Here is a 20,472-nt window from a genome sequence, read left to right on the forward strand (position 1 = left end):
GCTACACAGGAAAAAAAAGAGATAGACAATCAGTTTGTCTTGACAGGATGTTTGTGTTATGATTCGAGAGATCAAATTGCTGCTTTGTATCAAGTATCATCTGGCTTTGGAAAAAAAAAAGAAACAAAACAGAAACAGAACAAACCCCCAGACTATCAAGCCCAGACAGTCAACCAAAACTAATATATTTTAATCTTGTTGCTTATGTGATTTTTGTAATATTGAAATAACATTTGCATCAGGAGCTTTGCGAAATATTTCCTGCTTGTTCAATTATACTTTCTTTTTACGCCAAGGAAAATATATCTTCATTCTGACATAAGACTCGGGTGGCACTGGCCCCTCCCTTCTTCTATGGATGACACTGAGCTCTGAAATCACCCTCTACCCTTCTCTGCTGAACAGGCAGAGTTTGTGCAAAACTTGCATGCGCTTCTCAGTGTTTCAGTAGAATAAAAAAAATGCCGTATACTCAGCGAGAACTTTGCTGTTAATTTATTTGGGGGTGAGATTGATGTGCCCTCATAAAGTTTACGTGATAGTTCAATTTGAATTCACCACAAGTGCAAACATTTCATTTTAATGGCAGAGCAAGCTGAACACACCTTTAGGATGTGTGCAACCACAATAATGAGATGTATGTCTTTAAAATCAGATCTTTAATATACCCATATTATTTCCAAACAACTCAGTGTTTCTCTAACTTGGGTTCTTTGACAAATAATGTCATTCTTCTACATGCATTGTAAAACAATTGCTTTTTTTTTTTTTGAGAGCTGTTTCACTCAGCTTCAATTAAGAAAAGAACGTCTTTTATAGAGGCAAAACCCCCAGCATTTTAAGTCTGTAATTCTTTTATTCTGTATTGACTACAAAATCAGAATCTAGTCTTCAACGTTGTTATTGTTAGGTGTGAACCATACCAATCAGCTCATTAGATGAAAGTTTCTAAGTATGTGTGAGACTAATTTAATTGAATTCAAGAATTTTATCTAATCTTATTAAAGGTCAGATCTTATGCATGTTATATTACAATTTATTTTGATAATTTCACTTCTCTGAGTTGCAGTGTGTCTTCAAGAATTTTGAGCCTGATTTATTAGGTAAATGAGGTTGGACTGATCATGATGTGTGCAGATATGGACCTATGTCTCTGTCACCTCTTCTTTTTTTCCTCTTAATCCTGCTAGCCATCTTCAGCCAGAGTTCAACTGAAGGTAAAAGATCCACAAATATTCAGTGTTCACAAGCTTTAAAGAAGTAGTCATCAAGGGAGAAGGCATAGTCTGTGTCAGGACAGCTCATTCAATCTTCATGGCAATGAAAGAATCCCAATAGGCAAAGGATGTAGAGTACTTCTGTTAACAGTGCTCGTTTGTTTTACTTCAGCATTAAAACACCAAATTCAGCTTTATATAGCCAGTTTGGAACAAAATACCCACATGGTAATATGGAAGGATATATTTTTTTTGCTTATGACTGTATCTCACAGATCAAATCAGCTTAGTATCACATACTTCATGTTCTGAGCTCCAGTTCTGAACTGACTTTAGATGTCACAAATGGCTATTTCAATCAGTCAGGAGTACATTTTCAGTGATGGTTTTGAGCCTTGCATCTGCTCAAAAGAAGAATTATGAAAATGGCAGGACCTTCAAATTGTCAGGTATGTATGTATATGGTCAGCACAGGGCCTCTTATGATGACAGGTCTGAGGACATATGCTGATACATCTTTGATATAGCTATTTTTCACCTGGTATTTCTTTTTAACTAACTTTATGCCTTGAAATAGAGTCCCTTCAGTAAGAGGGATAGTAAGAGGGAGCTCCAGGGAGAAAAGTAGAAGGAGACAGACAGCCATAGGTGGAATGAACTATCCTTTGGAAATGTCTGTCTTTCTCTATGAGATACAGAGGGGTTCTGTTTTTTAAACACAGGCACCTCACTTAGGTGGGATGAATCAGGGTATAGGTGTTTGCATATTGCTCCACACGAGGCAACCTTTGTCTTGGTAGAAGGCTTGCCATACAAATATGTCCAGTTTTTATTGATTAAAGAGGCTGTCATGGTCATCATGATGATGTGCAGGTACAAAACTACCTTGAAGGAAAGGGAACAAGAAAGGATGTACAAGGGATCACAGCAGGAATACAGGTACATAGATGAGGAACTAATTCATTGCTGTTTCTTACCATCATCAGGGAAAAAAAAGTACTAAAGCCCTGATGTGAGATCAAACAGACTAAATAATATAAAAAAGACCCAAATGTAGTGTTTGCCTAGACATCAAAGGGACTGGTTCTCCAGTCCCCTCGCCTTCTGCAGTGACCTATGCTCAGGCAGGATGAGTGAAGAGTGGGTGAAAATTCAAGTGCTCTCAGGGAGTAGCCCTGCACATGGCTGTATTCTGCCTCACGAAGTACACAGCTGTGAAAAACCCAACTCTCTTCTGTCAGCCTGAAAGCTGTTACCTGCCTCTGACGCCATGTCCTCAGTGGTCCTTCATCCTGTGGACTGACACATGGACGGAGGAGCACAAACCAAACCTTTAGTATCCCAGGATCAGATAGTTGAGAGTAGAATAAGTCTGTCATCCTGGGATCTCACAGGCTGGATGACAAAAATTGTATATTGTGGGGTCAGGATGTCATAAAAGACATTTCTCCTCAGAGTCTCACAGTAGAGGTGCAGTAATTTTAAATACGTGTGTGAAACAGTAGAGATCGGAATTGCAAAATACATTTCTTCATACAGTCTAGAATAAGTTTCCACTTGAGCTACACAGTGGCATTGTCTAAAAAGTAGCTGACTGCTTGAAATGATACACATACATGGTTCCAGGAAAGAAAGACAGTCTGAATGTGTTTCAAGAACAGGTAACAGATTTTTTTTAGGATTACTGACATTTCTGAATCAAAATGTGGCTGAAAAGAATAATTAAGAGCTCTGTAACTACAAAGCTAAATTTCAGACACTAGTTAGATGACCTAGAGGATGTATGTGCCCTGACATCTAGTGGAGCTAGGTGTACATTTGAGACAGGTCCGTGATGGAGTCCAAATGGATATCTATGTGCCCAAGTCACTCAGCAGAGAAGCAGCAGGATGCCATCCTACATGTCCATGCTGGGAGCTCAGTGAGGTTATGTGAGTTTGCGTCCTGAGGCAGCATGGATGTAGTCACACAACAGTGCACAAGCAAACAGCTCCTCTTGTATATTACTGTTCTATGGAGACAGCTTGGGTATCTGCATGTCTTGCAGTACGAAGTCACTAAAAGCCAGATGTACAAAAATTAAGCTCCTCAGTGCAGAGCTGCCTGAGGGCCCTGATTTATGAAGTCCAGTGACTTTTGCTGCAGTACACCACCAAGCAACTGTCCTCTGCTGAAGAACTGGCTAAAGGAACATTGTGAACTTTAATATGAGTGCAGGCGTTGTGGTTGTGGTCACAACAGCTTGGCAGCTTGGCTGCTGGCATAAGTTTCTGTATGCCATTGATGCCCTATCGGGAGCAATCTGCAAAGGTCAGAAAAAAAAAGTGGGGTCCATAACTTCTTGCAATGCAGTAGCACGACCCACTGCCAAAGGTCCTAACTTAGAAAGGAAGAAATGCAGAAGAGTCTTACTTTAACACCTGATTTTCAACACAGCTGATGGGTGTCTTTTTATTTGAAACATAAATTTTTTACAAATGCTCCAGAAGCTAGAGCAGCAGAGTAGCATCAATGGTTTGCCAGAGGAATTTGCCAGTTACCTGTAGCATATACAACAGACTAACAAGGATTTGACAGAGACAGTGTGAATACTCACCACAGAGTGTGTATGGGTCTTTCTACAAAAAGGTTTTCTTGACATTCCCTGGCTCTGGGATCTCTGTGGCTGCTAAGCAGTCCTGTGGAATAGTTGCCTCACCTGGATTTTGCATTGCTTATTTAATGCGTACAGTGTTACACACGCTCTCTTTAAAAGTTTTTGCTGCCAAAGATAAATGTGCTTGGCTTGAGAGTTTGCTTTTGTGAGGTGACTGACTGACACCTAGTGTTTAAAATTTACTCGCATGGAAAAAAATGTACATAAAAACAACCCAAAGGGGTTATTTTTAGTAATAAGAGCTCCTAGCTGTTTCAATGTACCATCCCATCAGCAATGCTGCAGTTCCAGGGCTGAGGTGACCTAGAAATTAGCATTTAAAAAGATCACAGGATATACTGAATTACTAAATCAATAATCACCGTGGCCTGATAATCACCATGTTTTCAGTAAGTTAATGGTCTTAAGTGTGCTGCCTCTACCTCAAACCTTCTTATGCTGGTACAACTAACCCATAGCTGTAATGCTGGGAGGGAAGTGACCTGTCACTCATGAGTGGAGTGGTCCTGGCACCTCTATGCTCCACAAAGACCAGCAGTGCCCTACTTTCCACTTTTAGTACAAGTCCCTGTGCTAGGAATATGGCAGGAGATGAAGAAAGCAAATTCCCCAAACAGGTTAACTTAAAGCCTCTTAATTACCAGGTCTAACCTCCTACCAGCCGCAGCCTTTTTGTTTAACACACACAGACTTCAATCTAAAAGTATCCAAAGTATAGGTTACATATGGGACAGGTATTCTGTTATTTTATTCTTTATTGATCTTCATGAAGAAATAAACTGAGAGAGGTAAGGATGCAAATAATTTACATTTTTTATATAATCCTAAATACCTCATACTTCACAGGCTCATCAGTTAAGTAGGGCAGATTTACAATGCAATGAAGCTGACTACATTCACAATATTATGAATATATGCTACCATGAATTCTCATCAGCTTGCTAAAGGTGGGCACAATTCTGTTTATGTCCATCTCTTCCTATCATTGGCAGATGCTGTAACAGTCCATGCTATATGCAACACTGTTTCTTTTTATTAAATGTCCAAAAGGGATCAGGGATAAGGCTTTCCCATCCTGTGTGCTTTGGTTTGTTTGTTTCCTTTCTTAATCATTTTGTTCTACAAAAAAAACTCACCCTTTGATTCAGGATGTTACTGGAACTAAGTGGATAAAGCCTCTTGCCATACTCTTGCTGGAAGTCCAGGCAGCTAGTTTTCCCACAATAACACAATGAAGATGGACTGGGTGACATTATGAAGCCACCCAGTTCTGAGGTTTTCTAGGTTTAGATGTTAGCTGAGCAGCATGCCTTGCTGTTCTCCTGAAGACAGAGGTCATGTACTTGGTTTCAACATCAGCAGTGAACTCATTAATCCCTCAACTGTGAAACAAATATGATACCTCAGTGGCTCCTCCAACTGCTCTAAAATACACATGCAGTTGATCAGTCAAAATGACCTAGATCAGTGATCCATTTTCTCTCTGATAGCAGCAGTAGCAGGCGCCATGCAAGAAAGTACAAAAAGGCAGATATATTCTCCCTATGTCTTGTAATTTATAGGTGGAAGACCACGAGTCAGAAAAATTGGCTTTTTATTTAGCAAGTCTTTGATAGATATTTTTTCATGCTTGTTTATCCAGTTTCCTTTTGAACATCTTCAACATCCTATGGCAAGCAGCTCTATAATTTAAAAATTGTGTAAAGTTTTCCTCACATAGTAGCCTTTTGCACAAAACCAAGTATGAAATGAGTATCTATTAACTATTGTGGTCTACAATATTTACATAATCACCACATTTCTCATTTTCTCTGTCAAGAAACCCAAATGACAGCCAGAAGCCCAAACAAGCTTTAAAATACAACTATTTTTCATCTATATGAATGCAAAGTAGCAAACTAATATTTTGAGGTTATGAAAATATAATGGTATTGCTTTATGGTCTTGAATATTAATTCTTTTCATTCTTTCTCTCCACTTCCATCTCTTCTTTCCTTCTTTGTTAATGCCTTGTGTTGCTTATGTATTATACCTACATTTTTTATGTTTAAATGTTTTGGATTTACTGCAGATAAATGACTGCATTCTTTACAATATTTTGCAAAATTAGAGGATTATAATAGGAAAGCTGAGTAAAGTTATAGTAGTTTTGACTCAAAGGTGTTGGCACTTCACTGCTCTATGTCACTCTAAATGTTTTCCTGAACTAAACGCCAAAATAATATTTTCTAATTATTTGTGCAATAGTTAGGGGTTTAATCACCTGGCAGGTTTCAGGAGAATCAGAAGCATGGTGATGGGCTTTATACGCAGTTAGCACTGAAAGCTGTGATGGGATTTTGCCTGAAACTAGTGAAAACATGCTGATGTGTTTATTCTGATGCTAATTCTGATGCTTATTCTGATTGCTCTCAGTGCAACCTGGTGCTGCACCAGCCACCAAAGTATTTTTATGTTCTCAATGACACCTTTATCTTTGGAGTTACTTTGTAGGAGCCACCTCATTTCTTTAGATATTAGTACAACAAATTGTACCAGTCAGCTAGCATTGTTTATACCAATACCAGCAGAAAGCACGTAGTAGAGTAATACAGGCAATACACTAACAGTACAACATGCACTGAACACTTGGTCCTGAGGAATACTGGTAACTTTTTCCATACAAACAGCATTATCTTGACAATGCTCTTTCCACATGCATACACACACACTCACATGACTTTTCTTTATTTGCTGGATACATTTCACTTTGGTGAAACTTACAATGCTATATAATTATGTGTAAGCTAAATGGGTGCAACTGCCAGCCTTTCTACTTGATAGTGAGAAGAATAATATTGTAAACTCAGACTTCAGCCTAAATAGGTGGCCCAAGATTCTCTGCCCTTGCTCTTGATCAAAGATATTTTTAGTCAAAACTGAGGTTTCTGGCTTAATAATGTTGATCTGAAACATGACTAGATATGAACTGTGACTTTAACTGTGCTGGAAAATCTCCCAAACACAAAGGCTACACCTGTGAAGCTGTTCTTTAGCTAAGGTATCTCCTTTCACCTGGCTAAGGAGAGCAGAATAACTAGGTCATGAAAAGCATGTTTTGCTAATGTGATCATCTAATCTGAGTCTGATCAGCTAGAGTTTAACAAGAAAGAGACAGGCACCCACAAAGAGGAGAGTCATCTTGTCTTAACACCTGGGCTAGGTTGGAATGATGTATTTGCTGACAGTCTTCTTGCATTATCCCAAGGCCCTGGCCAGCTCTGTTTGATTAGACACCCAACCTTGAGGAAGCTAAAATTAGGGAAGTTGGATCTTGTCCCTAATAAAGGCCAGGTCTTCAAGAAAGAGAGGAGGGCAAGTTCTTTAAAGATACCAACGCAGTTAAAGCGTCTTGAAAAGGAACATTTCTCTCTGAAAGTAGGTAGGTTGTACGGTAGGTGGCAGCAATGGACAACCTGACAAGTCTTAGCGCAGAATCCCTTTGCTAATTCCCTTTGGCCTCTTTGCCATTATTCTCCTTTCAAAGAAAAAGTAGGGGCTTCAGAAGCTACAGTAAGGTATGCCTGATATTTACATAGTCACTGATGTTCAGGGAGAAACATAAGCATTTAATAATACTCCTAGCTGTAACTCCTTGTGTGCTATATGTACTTGGAAGAAGTGGGGACTTGGAGGTGAAAGTATAAATATAGCCAGCCATGACTTATCACAAGGTCTTTTGATTCCAGAGTCCTCTGTATATGCGTAAGTGGAGAGAAGAGCAATCTATGTGCGATGCACTGCCCAGTGTTTCATCAGGTTGTGTCTCTTCAATAGCAGAAGGTGAAATCTTATGCGCAGGAGCTCCGTTCACAGGTACAGTGAAAGCAACTGCTTAAATTCACAGGAGCAAGCCAGATTACCTGTTTAAGGTTTTTATAGAATCATAGAACAGTTTAGGTTGGAAGCGACCTTTAAAGGTCATCTAGTCCAAATTCCCCTGCAAAGAGCAGGGACATCTCAGACTAGATCAGATTGTTCAGAGCCCTGTCCAGCCTGATCTTGGATGTTCCTAGGGATGGAGAATCTACCACATCTCTAGGAAAACTGTTCCAGTGTTTCACCACCCCTATCATAAAAAATTTCTTCCTTATATCTAGTCTAAATCTACCTTCTTTTAGCTCAAGACCACCACTCGTACTATTACTATAAGCCCTGTTTAAAAGCCTCCCTCTGTCTTTCTAATAAACCCGCTTTAGGTACTAGGAGACTGCTAGAAGGTCTCTCCAGAGTCTTCTTTGGGCTGAATAAACTCGCTCAGCCTTTCTTCATCAGAATGGTGCTCCAGCCCCCTGATCATGTTTATGGCCTCCTCTGGACTCACTCCAACAGTTTCATCATTCCTGTGCTGAAGACACCAGAACTAAACACAATACTCCAGCTGGAGTCTGATGAGAATGGAGTAGAGAGGGAGCATCACCTCCTTCAATCTGCTGGTCATGCTTCTTGTGATGCAGTCCAGGATACAATCATCTTTCTGGACCGTAAATGGACAATGCCAGCCCATATCCAGCTTTTCATCCATTAGCACTTCCAGGTCTTTCTCCTTAGAGCTGCTCTCAGTCCACTCATCCTCCACGCTGTATTGATACTGGGGATTGACTTGACCCAGGTGCAGTAGTATGTATATGCTTAAATGTTTATTGCTACACTGAGGATGGCACAATTTTGCTTTTGGATAATTATATTTCTTTACATAAGTATTGCACATAAATCCACTATTGGAGAATAGATCTAAGATAGGTTTATAATAATATTCTTATTTGAAGGAAAAATTAGAGCATTTAATAAACAAATCAATCGTTTCTTAGATGGGTCCAGATACTGATATTTTTATTATCAAATTTGCACTTTAGGATTAATTTTCCAGACAACTGATCTTATGATATTTCTTTTTATAATGTGTGTCTCTGTTGGTTGCCATATGCATGTGAGCAAACTATGTGTATTGACTGAAACTGAGACTTCTGCTAAGCAAAGCAATTTTAATCTAAAAGAGTTATTCTATTTTCAGGTAAAATAATAAAATTATTTTAATCTATAGGTTCTGGCTTATTTCAAATCCTGGCACTGGTTTTAGGCTTCAAGCATTGCAAGCCAAAGCTATATAAATTATACGTTTATAAAATATATTTTAAGGAACAATATAATATTCACTATAATATCAGTGAAGTCTGGATTCCAGATGTATTTGGCCAACGTGTGGTACTTCTCTACCCCACTTAGCTCACACATGTTCTGATTGTTTCGTTATATCACTTTTATATCCTCACAAAGAAAGGAACCTGTACTTTCATGACACTTGTTTTCTATATGCTTCTTGTAATGACTTTCAACTGAACTACTAATTCTTCCCTACCTTCTCAAGAAAAAAGATTTGGATTATGGCTGATGGGAAAACTGCCTTGTCTACCCATAGAGATAGTGTCTGACCATACAAGAGAAAAATGAGTTGATTGTGGGTTTTCCCATCTGCACTCAAGACAGAGAAGGAGGCATTACAGGAGTTGTCAATACCGAAGCATTATTCAGTACCTGATATCTACCATCCACCTTCTCCCTGGTGATTTGAGTAGGCCTCAGGCTGACAGCTATGTAGAGAAGAGCACCAACGTTCAAAAGTAAGGCCACCCTAACCTTCTGTAAAAAATACAGTGCAACAGTAAAGGTAACACTACCTAGAAAAGTTGATTGTTTTTTCCTGAGGTCATGAACTTGATCTTATGGCAAACAAATTCAATTATAATCCCTTTGTTGTTCAGGCATTTCCAGCTTGAGCTCTTGAGATGTTACCAGCCATTCCTAATATTAAAGGAGAAAGAGTGCAGTCTTCTCCACTGCGATGAGGGAGACATTATACCAAAAAAAAAGCATATTCAGGTAAATTAAAACTCTGCACAGAAATGTAAACTGAATGTTTCAGAAGCACAAACAAAAGTTTTATATTGTCCTTTTCAATAATACTAAAGATGTTGTAATCAAATACTTCCTTCAACCAATATTATCTTAAAAATGGAGAAATTTTACCGTTAATGAGAGCAAGAATTTTTTAGGTAGTTTCCAAACTGTCCAGACAATTAGGTCCATCATTTACTTGTACCTCCTACATATTAAAAAAAGTCTACAGAAACATGTTCCTTGCAAATTTAAGGCCCTGTATTCCTTATTTTGTAGCAAAATAAATACTGTCTAAACTAAAAGTTAAAATAGTCTGTCCTGGTTGTGTACCTCAAAATGAACTGGCATGGCTCCCCACCTCATGGAAATGGCAAGGGAAGACAAGGAAAATTAAATAGCAAATCTTGGTGAGCTCTCAACTTTTAACTCCTCTGAGTTATACTTACTTAAGCAATCAAAATACAGCCAAAAACTGTTTTCTTTACCTTGTTTAAAGTTGGTTGTTTTTTTTTTCTTTTGCTAGCTGCAAAAGAATAAGCCCATCGCATTAAAAGACCTTTTATCTTCACACAACTCTTCTTTCTGGTTGATATCTGCTTACACAAAGCAGTGCCTTAGAAAGCAGATTTTGTTTAGAGTTTAAAGAACCTTTGTGAGCTTCTCTGCTGTTTCCAGAGACATTCATTGCTTCCACCATCTCTTAAAATCACTTCAACCAGATGTTGAATAGCTAGTATGAAATTTGTTTGAATAGCCAGTCTTCAAAGGCATTGATCTATCAGACAATATTTGGAAGTTATTGCAGCATTATGAAACACTAAGCCTAATTCCATTTTAACTCAAGTGTACCTGAATATTAGATCATATTGTATGAGGTGTTGTAATTTTACAGGGCTGAACATCAGTAGTAGTTAGAGACAAACTGCAAGATAGTGCTTTGCCTTTGTGATCCAAACCTCATTTTGAGTTGCATAACATCAGAGCTCAAAATACTTCAAATTACTAGGCTCAGACAAACTCCAATATCAGCCATGCTTAGGTCTGATAGAATATTCTCCGCCTCATAGAAAGGTAACTCTTGCGTGCAGATAAAAAAAGTCTATTGTCCCTACAGACCTTCTAATCCAGATTCCTTCAAACATTTCTGTTGTTGAATGTTCTCATCTCTGTTCTCTTCTGGTGTTCCCATAGTAGCATCTGAGTACATCTCCCTTTGCACTGACATTTGATTCTGTTGGATAAAAACTGCATTATGCACAACATCTGTATTCAATGGTGTTACAAATTCTGAATATTTTTACAAGCATGCTGCTTATTTGGTGTATGAGGGATTAGTACAGATTACTTATTCTGTCATGTAACTAGAATACAGAGATCATATGGGTTACTGTCTCAATCTAAAAGTTGCTCACAGGCAAATTTGCCTAGCTGTTTTGAGGACTGATTTTGTTGCTTGTCACCATCCAGGATGATACGACTATGTACCTAAGTTTTATGTCAAAGTTATAGTCTAACTTTTACAGGCACTTTAAAACACGCTAGAGATTATACTCCCTTGAAGATTTCCTCCACCCTCTCTCATTGTCCTGTAACCTCCGCAAGCTTTCTGTTCTGTTCTGATTTCACTGCAAACATTGTGCATGCCTTTTCCTCAATGTTTCATGGAAATAGCCTGCTGCTCCAAACGTAATATTGCCCCATTCCAATCACAAATCATACCATATGTGTTACCCAGTACCTGGTGGTGTCATCTGCAGCTAACCAAGTTTTGATATTATCTGAAGGATGAGGAACAGGCATGGTTATAACTTCCAGGCATTGATACCTACAAGAGAGTGGTACAGACATGAAACTATTAATTGTCTGAAGAACAGCTCGGTCAATATTGCTTTGTAATAGATACACCAATAAACAGGTATCTGCCATTTCTAAAGCCATTCTACCCTATTTTGTTTCACTGCAGACATTTTGCTCAACATTTTTCCCAGTCTTCTTCAGCCTGTTTTTTAGCCTGCTAGAGATTTAAAAGAACAGTATGAATATGCACAGACATTTGTTTTCCAAGCAAAGTGAGAGCTTGTTACATGCTACTACTATTTCTATAGGTAAAAAAAATCACTCCTATATGTCGTTTTCATTGTTAAAAATATTACCTGTGAAGTGTGATAAAAAGAAAAAAAAAAAATCAGATGACAGGGAGCAGGCATAGGATCAGAAATATCTTTAAACTCATTTGCTGAAGTCTAGCAGAATTAAGGTTTGAGAGTGAGCGGTGTTTGCACAGAACCATGAAAACTTTTTGATTCAACACAAAGGATTATCTGTTTGGTTTGAGTACTATGTAAATTTTACACCAAAAATACCTATCAGCTGAATCGCTCTCTGGAGGTTAGAGTCACTCCTCATTATTTGACCAGAATATTGGTTTATGTTTAGATGCAGATGACTTTTAATGATGTTTTGTTTGCCACAGGGGAAACATTTTATTCTGTATTTCATTATTAGTTCTTTTAGATCTATATTTCCTTGAGTCTTTGTTTACTGAAAGATAGAGCACATGATAACTTCTTTTATCTTAATCAGAAATAATATTGAGTCATTAATTAAATAATTAATTTACTTTTAACAGAGGCCATGCCATACTGCACCCTTCAAATATTAAGGCATCTTAATTTATCATCCTATCCTGAACAAGTTTAATTTTCAGTTCAAGAAAGCTTTCTCTGCCATGTCAGTAGGAAAGGTTTAGTGGCATGGAGGAAGTAGATTGCATTAATTGTTGGTGGGTGTAGGATCATTACTATTATTTTGCTGTGCTAATAGTACAGAAAAGCAAATTCAATCTATCAGCATGACTTCCCTCTTTTCTTTCTTGTAAACTGTCCAGCTTGCAGTAAAAGACTGCTGTAGGTAATAATTATGAAACAAAACTGGTCAACAGGGCAAATGCAGTTCATCTTTGGCATTGTTAATGTTGGTGGCCCTGAAGGCAGGACATGCAAAAACATGGTGTGAAGCCACATGGAGGGTAGAGAGAGAGCAGTAAAGTAGGATGAAAGAATATCATTTACAGAAATGCACAGAAAGTCATCTGAGAGTAGGGTGCGAGACTGAAGCCCCAAGGATGGGAGCTGTGAGATGACAGCGATGGGGTTCAGTATCTTAAACTATATCTTAACACCTAGAACCCTTTTGTCAGAACATCAGTTGGAAATGCACTGTTACACGCTTCTTGTAAACATAATTTATCTGAGAAGGTCTGTGGTTGACTTTAATCCATTTTAGAGTTTGTTTGCCCTCACCAGGAGCTCTCTTTCACCAGAAATTTATAGTACCTTCCAAAAACATACACTACCTTCTACATGCACGTATCAGCAGACCTCCAAGGAAAATCAGGAGACAAAACAATGTGAGGCTTAGCAGAATGACGTCCACTGTCTTCTCTTAAAAAGAGGCAAAGGTAATGTTAATAATGATGTGGGGAAGTGTAGTTCATAAATGGGTTAATTATATATTGACTGATAACTATTGTGCTATTCCTGAACCTCCACTGATTGAAAGAAACATTTTCTGGAGCTTTTTCAGGGGAGCGAGGGGCTTCTTACTTCAGCACTGTTCCTTCTTCCTTGTAGCCCTCAGCCTTGCTGCTGTTTTCATCCAGCACTTTCCCTTGCTTCCTGTGCTCCAGGAGACTCCATCCCTTCCTTTCCCTGGATTTAATCATAGAATCATAGAATAGTTAGGGTTGGAAAGGACCTTAAGATCATCTAGTTCCAACCCCCCTGCCATGGGCAGGGACACCTCACGCTAAACCGTATCACCTAAGGCCTCGTCCAGCCTGGTCTTGAACACTGCCAGGGATGGAGCATTCACAACCTCCCTGGACAACCCATTCCAGTGCCTCACCACCCTAACAGGAAAGAATTTCCTTCTTATATCCAATCTAAACTTCCCCTGTTTAAGTTTTAACCCGTTACCCCTTGTCCTATCACTACACTCCCTAATGAACAGTCCCTCCCCAGCATCCCTATAGGCCCCCTTCAGATACTGGAAGGCTGCTATGAGGTCTCCATGCAGCCTTCTCTTCTCCAGGCTGAACAGACCCAACTTCCTCAGCCTGTCTTCATACGGGAGGTGCTCCAGCCCCCTGATCATCCTCGTGGCCCTCCTCTGGACTTGTTCCAACAGTTCCATGTCCTTTTTATGTTGAGGACACCAGAACTGCACACAATACTCCAAGTGAGGTCTCACGAGAGCAGAGTAGAGGGGCAGGATCACCTCCTTCAACCTGCTGGTCACGCTGCTTTTGATGCAGCCCAGGATACGGTTGGATTTCTGGCTGCAAGCGCACACTGAAGCCGACTCATGTTCATTCTCTCATCAACCAGCACCCCCAAGTCCTTCTCCACAGGCCTGCTCTGAATCTCTTCTCTGCCCAACCTGTAGCTGTGCCTGGGATTGCTCCGACCCAGCTGTAGGACCTTGCACTTGGCATGGTTAAACTTCATGAGGTTAGCATCAGCCCACCTCACAAGCGTGTCAGCGTCCCTCTGGATGGCATTCCTTCCCTCCAGGGTATTAACCGAACCACACAGCTTGGTGTCATCGGCAAACTTGCTGAGGATGCACTCAATCCCACAGTCCATGTCAGCAACAAAATGTTGAACAAGACCGGTCCCAGCACTGATCCCTGAGGGACACCACCCGCTACTGGTCTCCAGCCGGACATTGAGCCATTGACCACAGCTCCTTGTGTGCGGCCACCCAGCCAGTTCTTTATCCACTGAGTGGTCCATCCATCAAATTGATGTCTCTCCAATTTAGAGACAAGGATGTCATGTGGGACAGTGTCGAACGTTTTACACAAGTCCAGGTAGATAACATCAGCTGCTCTACCCCGTCCATCAGTTCTGTAGCCCCATCATAGAAGGCCACCAAATTGGTCAGGCAGGATTTCCCCTTAGTGAAGCCATGCTGGCTGACACCAAGCACCTTGTTGATTTTCATGTGCCTTAGCGTGCCTATAGCATCCCTTCCCATTATCTTTCACATCCCTAGCCAAGTGTAATTCTAACTGGGCCTTAGCTTTCCTAACCTGGTCCCTAGCTTCCCAGACAACATCCCTGTACTCTTCCCATGCCGCCTGTCCTTGCTTCCACTTATTATAAGCCTCTTTTTTCATTTGAATTTTCCTCAGCAGCTCCTTATCCATCCAGGGAGGTCTCCTGACCCTCCTGCTGCACTTCCTTCTAGTTGGGATGCAACACTCCTGAGCTTGTAGCAGGTGATCCTTGAATATCAACCAACAGTCTCGGGCCCCCCTGCCCTCTAGGGCTGTGTCCCATGGAACCTTACTAAGCAGGTTTCTGAAGAGACCAAAGTCTGCTCTTTTGAAGTCCAGGGCAGTGAGCTTGCTGCACGCTCTTCTCACTTTCCTGAGGATCTCAAATTCAACCATCTCATGATCGCTGCATCCAAGGCTGCCCTGGAGTGTCACATTTCCAACGAGCCCTTCCCTGTTGGTAAGCATGAGGTCAAGCATGGCACCTTTCCTTGTCGGCTCCTCTATTACTTGCAGAAGGAAGTTGTCTTCTACACACTCGAGGAGCCTCCTGGATTGCTTGTGCCGGGCCGTACTGTCCTTCCAACAGATGTCAGGATGGTTGAAGTCCCCCATGAGGACAAGGGCCTGCGAGCGTGAGGCTTTTCCTATCTGTCTATAGAGTGCTTCATCCGCAGGTTCTCCTTGATCAGGCGGTCTGTAACAGATCCCCACAGTAATGTCTCCCATAGCTATATTCCCTTTAACCCTGACCCACAAACTCTCTGTGGACTGCTCACCTGTCCCCAGACAGAGTTCCATACTCTCCAGCCTATCCCTAACATAAAGGGCAACTCCCCCTCCCCGCCTGTCAGGCCTGTCTTTTCTGCTCTCATACGCTGGCCATGGCCTGTCCTGCCACTGCGTACTTCCATCCAGCCCTGATTCCTCTCTCTATATGCTATAGACACTCTTGCTGCTACTCCAGCTGCTTCTGGATTCTTGCTGTTGCCACTTCCCACCTCCATGCATCATGAGGCCCCGTGAGCACCCCTTCACAGCTGTAACAGGTTTAAGGCAAAACAAAAATAAAAGCTTTCTGTCAAAAAAAAATATTCTCTTTGACCAAAAAAGTAACATTTGGTTTTCATTATATTTACCTTTTTTAATGCTGCTAGGCATAGTCCTAAGGAAAAGATAGCAATACATTTTTATATTGTTCAACAAATACTACTGCTCTGTACCTTGCATTCCTTCCTGCAGAAATACTCAAAATACCAAAATATCAGTGTCTTCAGCTGACTCAAACAGATATTTTTGGCAACTTTATTTGTCTGTTTAGTACCTAGCTTTAGAACTACAGTGAGCTTGGATTATTTTGAACTGAGCACTTTGAAGAAAAACAGGAAGGAACAGCTCTTAAAATGTTAATAGTCTAAGGCCAGTTAAACAGTGGTTTTAGGATCAGTCTAGATAAAATTCAAAGAATAAAAGAATTTGAAAAAGTTCCTAGTTTGAACCCATCTCTAGCTTAAACCAAGGATATTACAAATTTCCACAAATTTCATATGAAACCAAGAAAAAACTCACAAACTTCTAGACAATACTGAGTATAATAGCCTGTGCATTCTGCTAAAATACAAAACTATGCTTTATTCACTTTAAGATCAAAAGGGAGTTTTCCCCTTCTTGTCTTTTGAGATTAAGGCTCAGAAAACATATTCTGAACAATATCTGGACTGGGTAGTAGAAAACCTTTTGTTCTGCGTCATTCTGCTAACCCCATGTCACGTACACACCCGAAAGAGGAAGCAGTGGTCTTTGCATCAACTGAACCACAAAGAGGTTTGTTTTTCTTGCTTTCTTACTTCATGCATTTTGGAAAAGAAGGAAGAAGAAGCAGCATGCAAATTCTTTCAGGTAGACCAATTGGGGGGGGGGGGGGGAGGGGGGAGCTTCTTTTCAGATGTAAATGGTTCAACTCAGTCACAGATAACAGTACTTTGAAATCAAAACAAGTGGCTTGGTTTGCAAAAATGCAGAACACCTCTGAACTACCCTTAACTTCAAAGAGATCTATGAATGCTCAGCAGCTCTAAAAATTAGACCAATTATTTCAAGTTTCTATAAATGAATAAAGCTGATTAAACTTTTCTTTTTTAGCAGAAAGTTTCTATACTGAAGAGATCAGTTCAGTTTAAATTATGTTTTTTTTTCAAGGACATATGCTAATTCCAATGGAAAGTGAATGTGTTTCCCATGAGAAAATTAACAAATTCTTTTCATGTCAAAGGAACATTTCAGAACAAATATTTTAGTTATGTTTTGAATTATGTTATTTCATTTTGATGTTTCAGCTTGTTTAATTGGAGGCTGAAATGCCTCTTCAAAATCCATTCTTAAAAAAATATAGCACATATCCTAGATGAAACACTGGAATGTCATGTAGAAGCAAACAAAAAGCAGGTCATTCCACACTCCTTCAAGACTTTCAGCAGAAGAATTAACACATTCCAAAATAAAAATAACAAACGGATGTTTTTTCCTTTCATGTTATTCCACAAAAAGATTCAATTCTTTCAATTCACTGTATCTATGAAATTAGGTATGTGACTTTCATGTAGTTATCATGAATTATACTACTAATACCAGGGTTTTTTTAAATCTAGGCAATATTAAAATACAGTTCATAATGTCCACTTTTACATGTTCCCAATTAGCAGAAAGAATATAGTTTCGATGGAATAGAAACTAAAATGGGTAGAAAACTTTCTCTAGACATGGGAGATATTTAAAGAGGTTTTCCCAAGCATGTGACTGCTCCATGTAATATACTCATAGCTTCATTTTATAAAAGTTACTGTTTGTCTCTGAGCACAGAAGGAAGAAGGGACATGGCTGTGTCATGTGAACTTGGCATATATGCAGTACGCTCCAGGGGTAAATCAACACTCTGCACTGAACACATGAGGATATTACAGCTTGTATGCAATGGTGGTCTTGTTGACCATAAACTGTTTCTGAAGTGCGGGAAACATGCTGTGATTGTTCAACCTCTGCAATAGCTGTAGCAGAAGCTGGGAAAGCAGCAGTGTTAGAAAACAGTTGAAGGACAATTACAGCTGCTGAGAAGGTTTGCTAGGCTGGAACCAGGACAGGTGGTTGTTTAACTTCATTTCCTTCTTCTGGTGAGAGGCTGGCAGGAAGCAAGTAAATCTACATTCCCCCACCAGTAAAAGCCCTTCTAATTTTTCTCCCCTCCACTGTCTATATATCACACTAGGCAGACCCCTCTGCTGGCCATGCTACCATGCTAGGCAATCCCTATCTTCAGTGAGAAGAAAGAAGCATCTCCAAAGGGCACTTCAAGTCTCTGATGGCCTGAAACGTGTTCTCTCCTTCCCCACAGTGGACATACGAAATAACTAGGTTTCTCTCTCCAAGCACTTCACAAATGAAATGTTTTTGAAATTAGATGAATGAATCTGGGGCAATATAGGTGGCAGCTGAGCAGACTATTGGGATGCAGTGAGGCACCTGGTAAAGTAGGCAGACAATGTATAAACCCAATAACTGAATTTACTTTCAATCCATTGCAAAAAACAGTAATGTCTGGCCATTTATTTCGTGTGTCTTCAGATAAATATGTACTTGAAGCTCAACAGATCACAAAGACATATTCCAAAACACAGTCTGTTACATTAAGTAAATATATTTGTCTTGTTCTGTTTCACTATCAATAGTATTGTATTTTTTTATTATTATTATTACTTTTGCATGTCAACCTGCAGAGGCAAACCTGTGCATTAGTTTCTCTCCATAAATATAGCACCCCTCCGTTACACTACCTCCCTTTTAGCTAGTCTGACATCACCTGACATCAGGAAGCCGCTGCATGTGGAGGCATTTTTGTCATCACAAGAAGCACAAGTTTTCCTTGTTAGTACATGAATGTTGAAATCTAGTCATAGGAGGTGAAGGAAAAGTATTGCAAGGCTCTTATTTTGTTTGTGCTGAAGTGAGCTGCAGGTGCCAGAGCATATACATTAATTTAAATGAGAGTTAAACCATTTCCTACCTCTTCAGATAAGAAATTACTCCCCTGATATACTAAAAGAAATGTTAGATTTAGTCCTTAAGGACCATGTGATTTGGTGAATAGTATGACTTCTGTGAATTTCTTGTCTTACTAACTCCAGGTAAAAGTATCTATAGGGATGCTCGGGCTGTCCCTAGCAGGGCAGTCAGGGCAGTGTTCAGAGCTTTTCATTGGCTGACCATTATTGTTTTCTAAAGGCTGCCAAGAGTTAGAAGCAATTTACTTCAGGAGAAAAGCCATGTGCAAGAGTGCCTTAAGATCAAGGAAGTACAAGTCATTAGACAAAAGACTGCCTTTTCCTAAAGCACCTAGAGCTGTGTGAGCCTGGTGCATGACATGGATCTCTAGGTACTGCTATGATACAATAATACATCAAGGAGAAAACACGTGCAATAATAAATATGTTGAATGATATGGATCATAACATATCTAATGATAAGGCTTATGAACAATAAATACATGATAACTTACCATGATCAATAAGCACTGGTTCACTCCATTCACTCCAAATCTTGTTTCTTATGCATTTCTCTTTCTTTACCCTTACTTGTGCTGCACATTTTCTTGCTGGTTTATGAAACGGATACTCGTATTTCTCTCCAGTGACATTTACAATCTTTCAAGATAGGTTTAGGGGATTATTTTAGGTGATTTTTCATTGCAAATCAGACAGATATAAATCTAGGGATGTCAAATACTATTATTTACATCTCTAATCTAGTAGGAAGAGATTTTCAGAACAGGTGTTCACATCCAGACACAATCTGTCTCTTACCTGCCATGTGTTAAAACTCAGGACTGAAATGGAAGAAAGCCTGGAACTGATAAGATGGAAGGACTTATCAGCTATAGTAGGACAGTAAGAATTTCATTTTTTACTACACCAAATGTAGGACAAATACAGTAACTACGAAATTGCAGGTTTCAAGGTTTGGTGTGGGTAGTTTGCTATACCTGCTTGTCCAATAGAATAAAATCTTGCATTTTTCAGCTGACTGTTGGTGAGGTATATCCACTAATTTTGTGACTACTTTCAAATATCTTTAATTGTGCCTACAAAAGAAAGCATGACACTTCAAAAGATCAAGTCCACACAAGAAGTGCCAGAGTTTAAAACAGAGGGATCTTTGAATCATTCATCACTTTTGAAAACTGTAGCTAACTTCTGTAAATAAGTAATGCTAAGAATTTAAGAAGGAACAAATAAGAAAGCAGAAAACTCCTGCTCATAAAAATTAAAAACAATGCTAGGAAGCTGCAGAGAATTAGAAAGTATTCATCTCAGACACAGAGGATCCCAGAATCTTTGCATCTTGGGTGTTAAGAAAGCATGGTGAGGTAGTATCATAAGTCCAACTTTAAGAAAAAGGGATGTTCTGCTCTCCTCACACTGACCAGTGTAGTGTGGATTTGATCCTGTGTATTATGCCATTTCTTTCTCTTCCTTCATGCTCTTTAAGGCCTTTACAGAGCTGGTGCCAAACATAGGTCCAAAAGTTCACATGCTGTTTTCAGAAGTAAG

General features: G+C 39.6%; 1 protein-coding gene across 2 annotated transcripts in view; it reads right to left on the bottom strand.

Annotated features, from left to right (window-relative positions):
- Positions 1 to 10,339: 10,339 nt before the first annotated feature.
- LOC133272558 (interleukin-5 receptor subunit alpha-like) overlaps positions 10,340 to 20,472 on the bottom strand; it is a 31,624-nt gene continuing 21,491 nt past the window's right edge. The window contains exons 8-11 of one of the 2 annotated variants that reach the window (XM_061459799.1): positions 19,422 to 19,566; positions 13,166 to 13,253; positions 11,542 to 11,635; positions 10,340 to 11,041 (exon numbers count right to left, since the gene is read on the bottom strand). In XM_061459799.1, coding sequence (XP_061315783.1) covers positions 10,919 to 11,041; positions 11,542 to 11,635; positions 13,166 to 13,253; positions 19,422 to 19,566 — 450 coding nt within the window. In that variant the 3' untranslated portion in view covers positions 10,340 to 10,918. The remainder of the gene's footprint in view (positions 11,042 to 11,541; positions 11,636 to 13,165; positions 13,254 to 19,421; positions 19,567 to 20,472) is intronic. The other variant, XM_061459800.1, reaches the window with a different exon arrangement.

The sequence above is a fragment of the Pezoporus flaviventris genome, unplaced genomic scaffold (assembly GCF_033815535.1).
Source record: "Pezoporus flaviventris isolate CSIRO_AGI_PZ_B2104156 unplaced genomic scaffold, CSIRO_AGI_Pfla_v1 ptg000030l, whole genome shotgun sequence".
Lineage (NCBI taxonomy): Eukaryota > Metazoa > Chordata > Aves > Psittaciformes > Psittacidae > Pezoporus > Pezoporus flaviventris.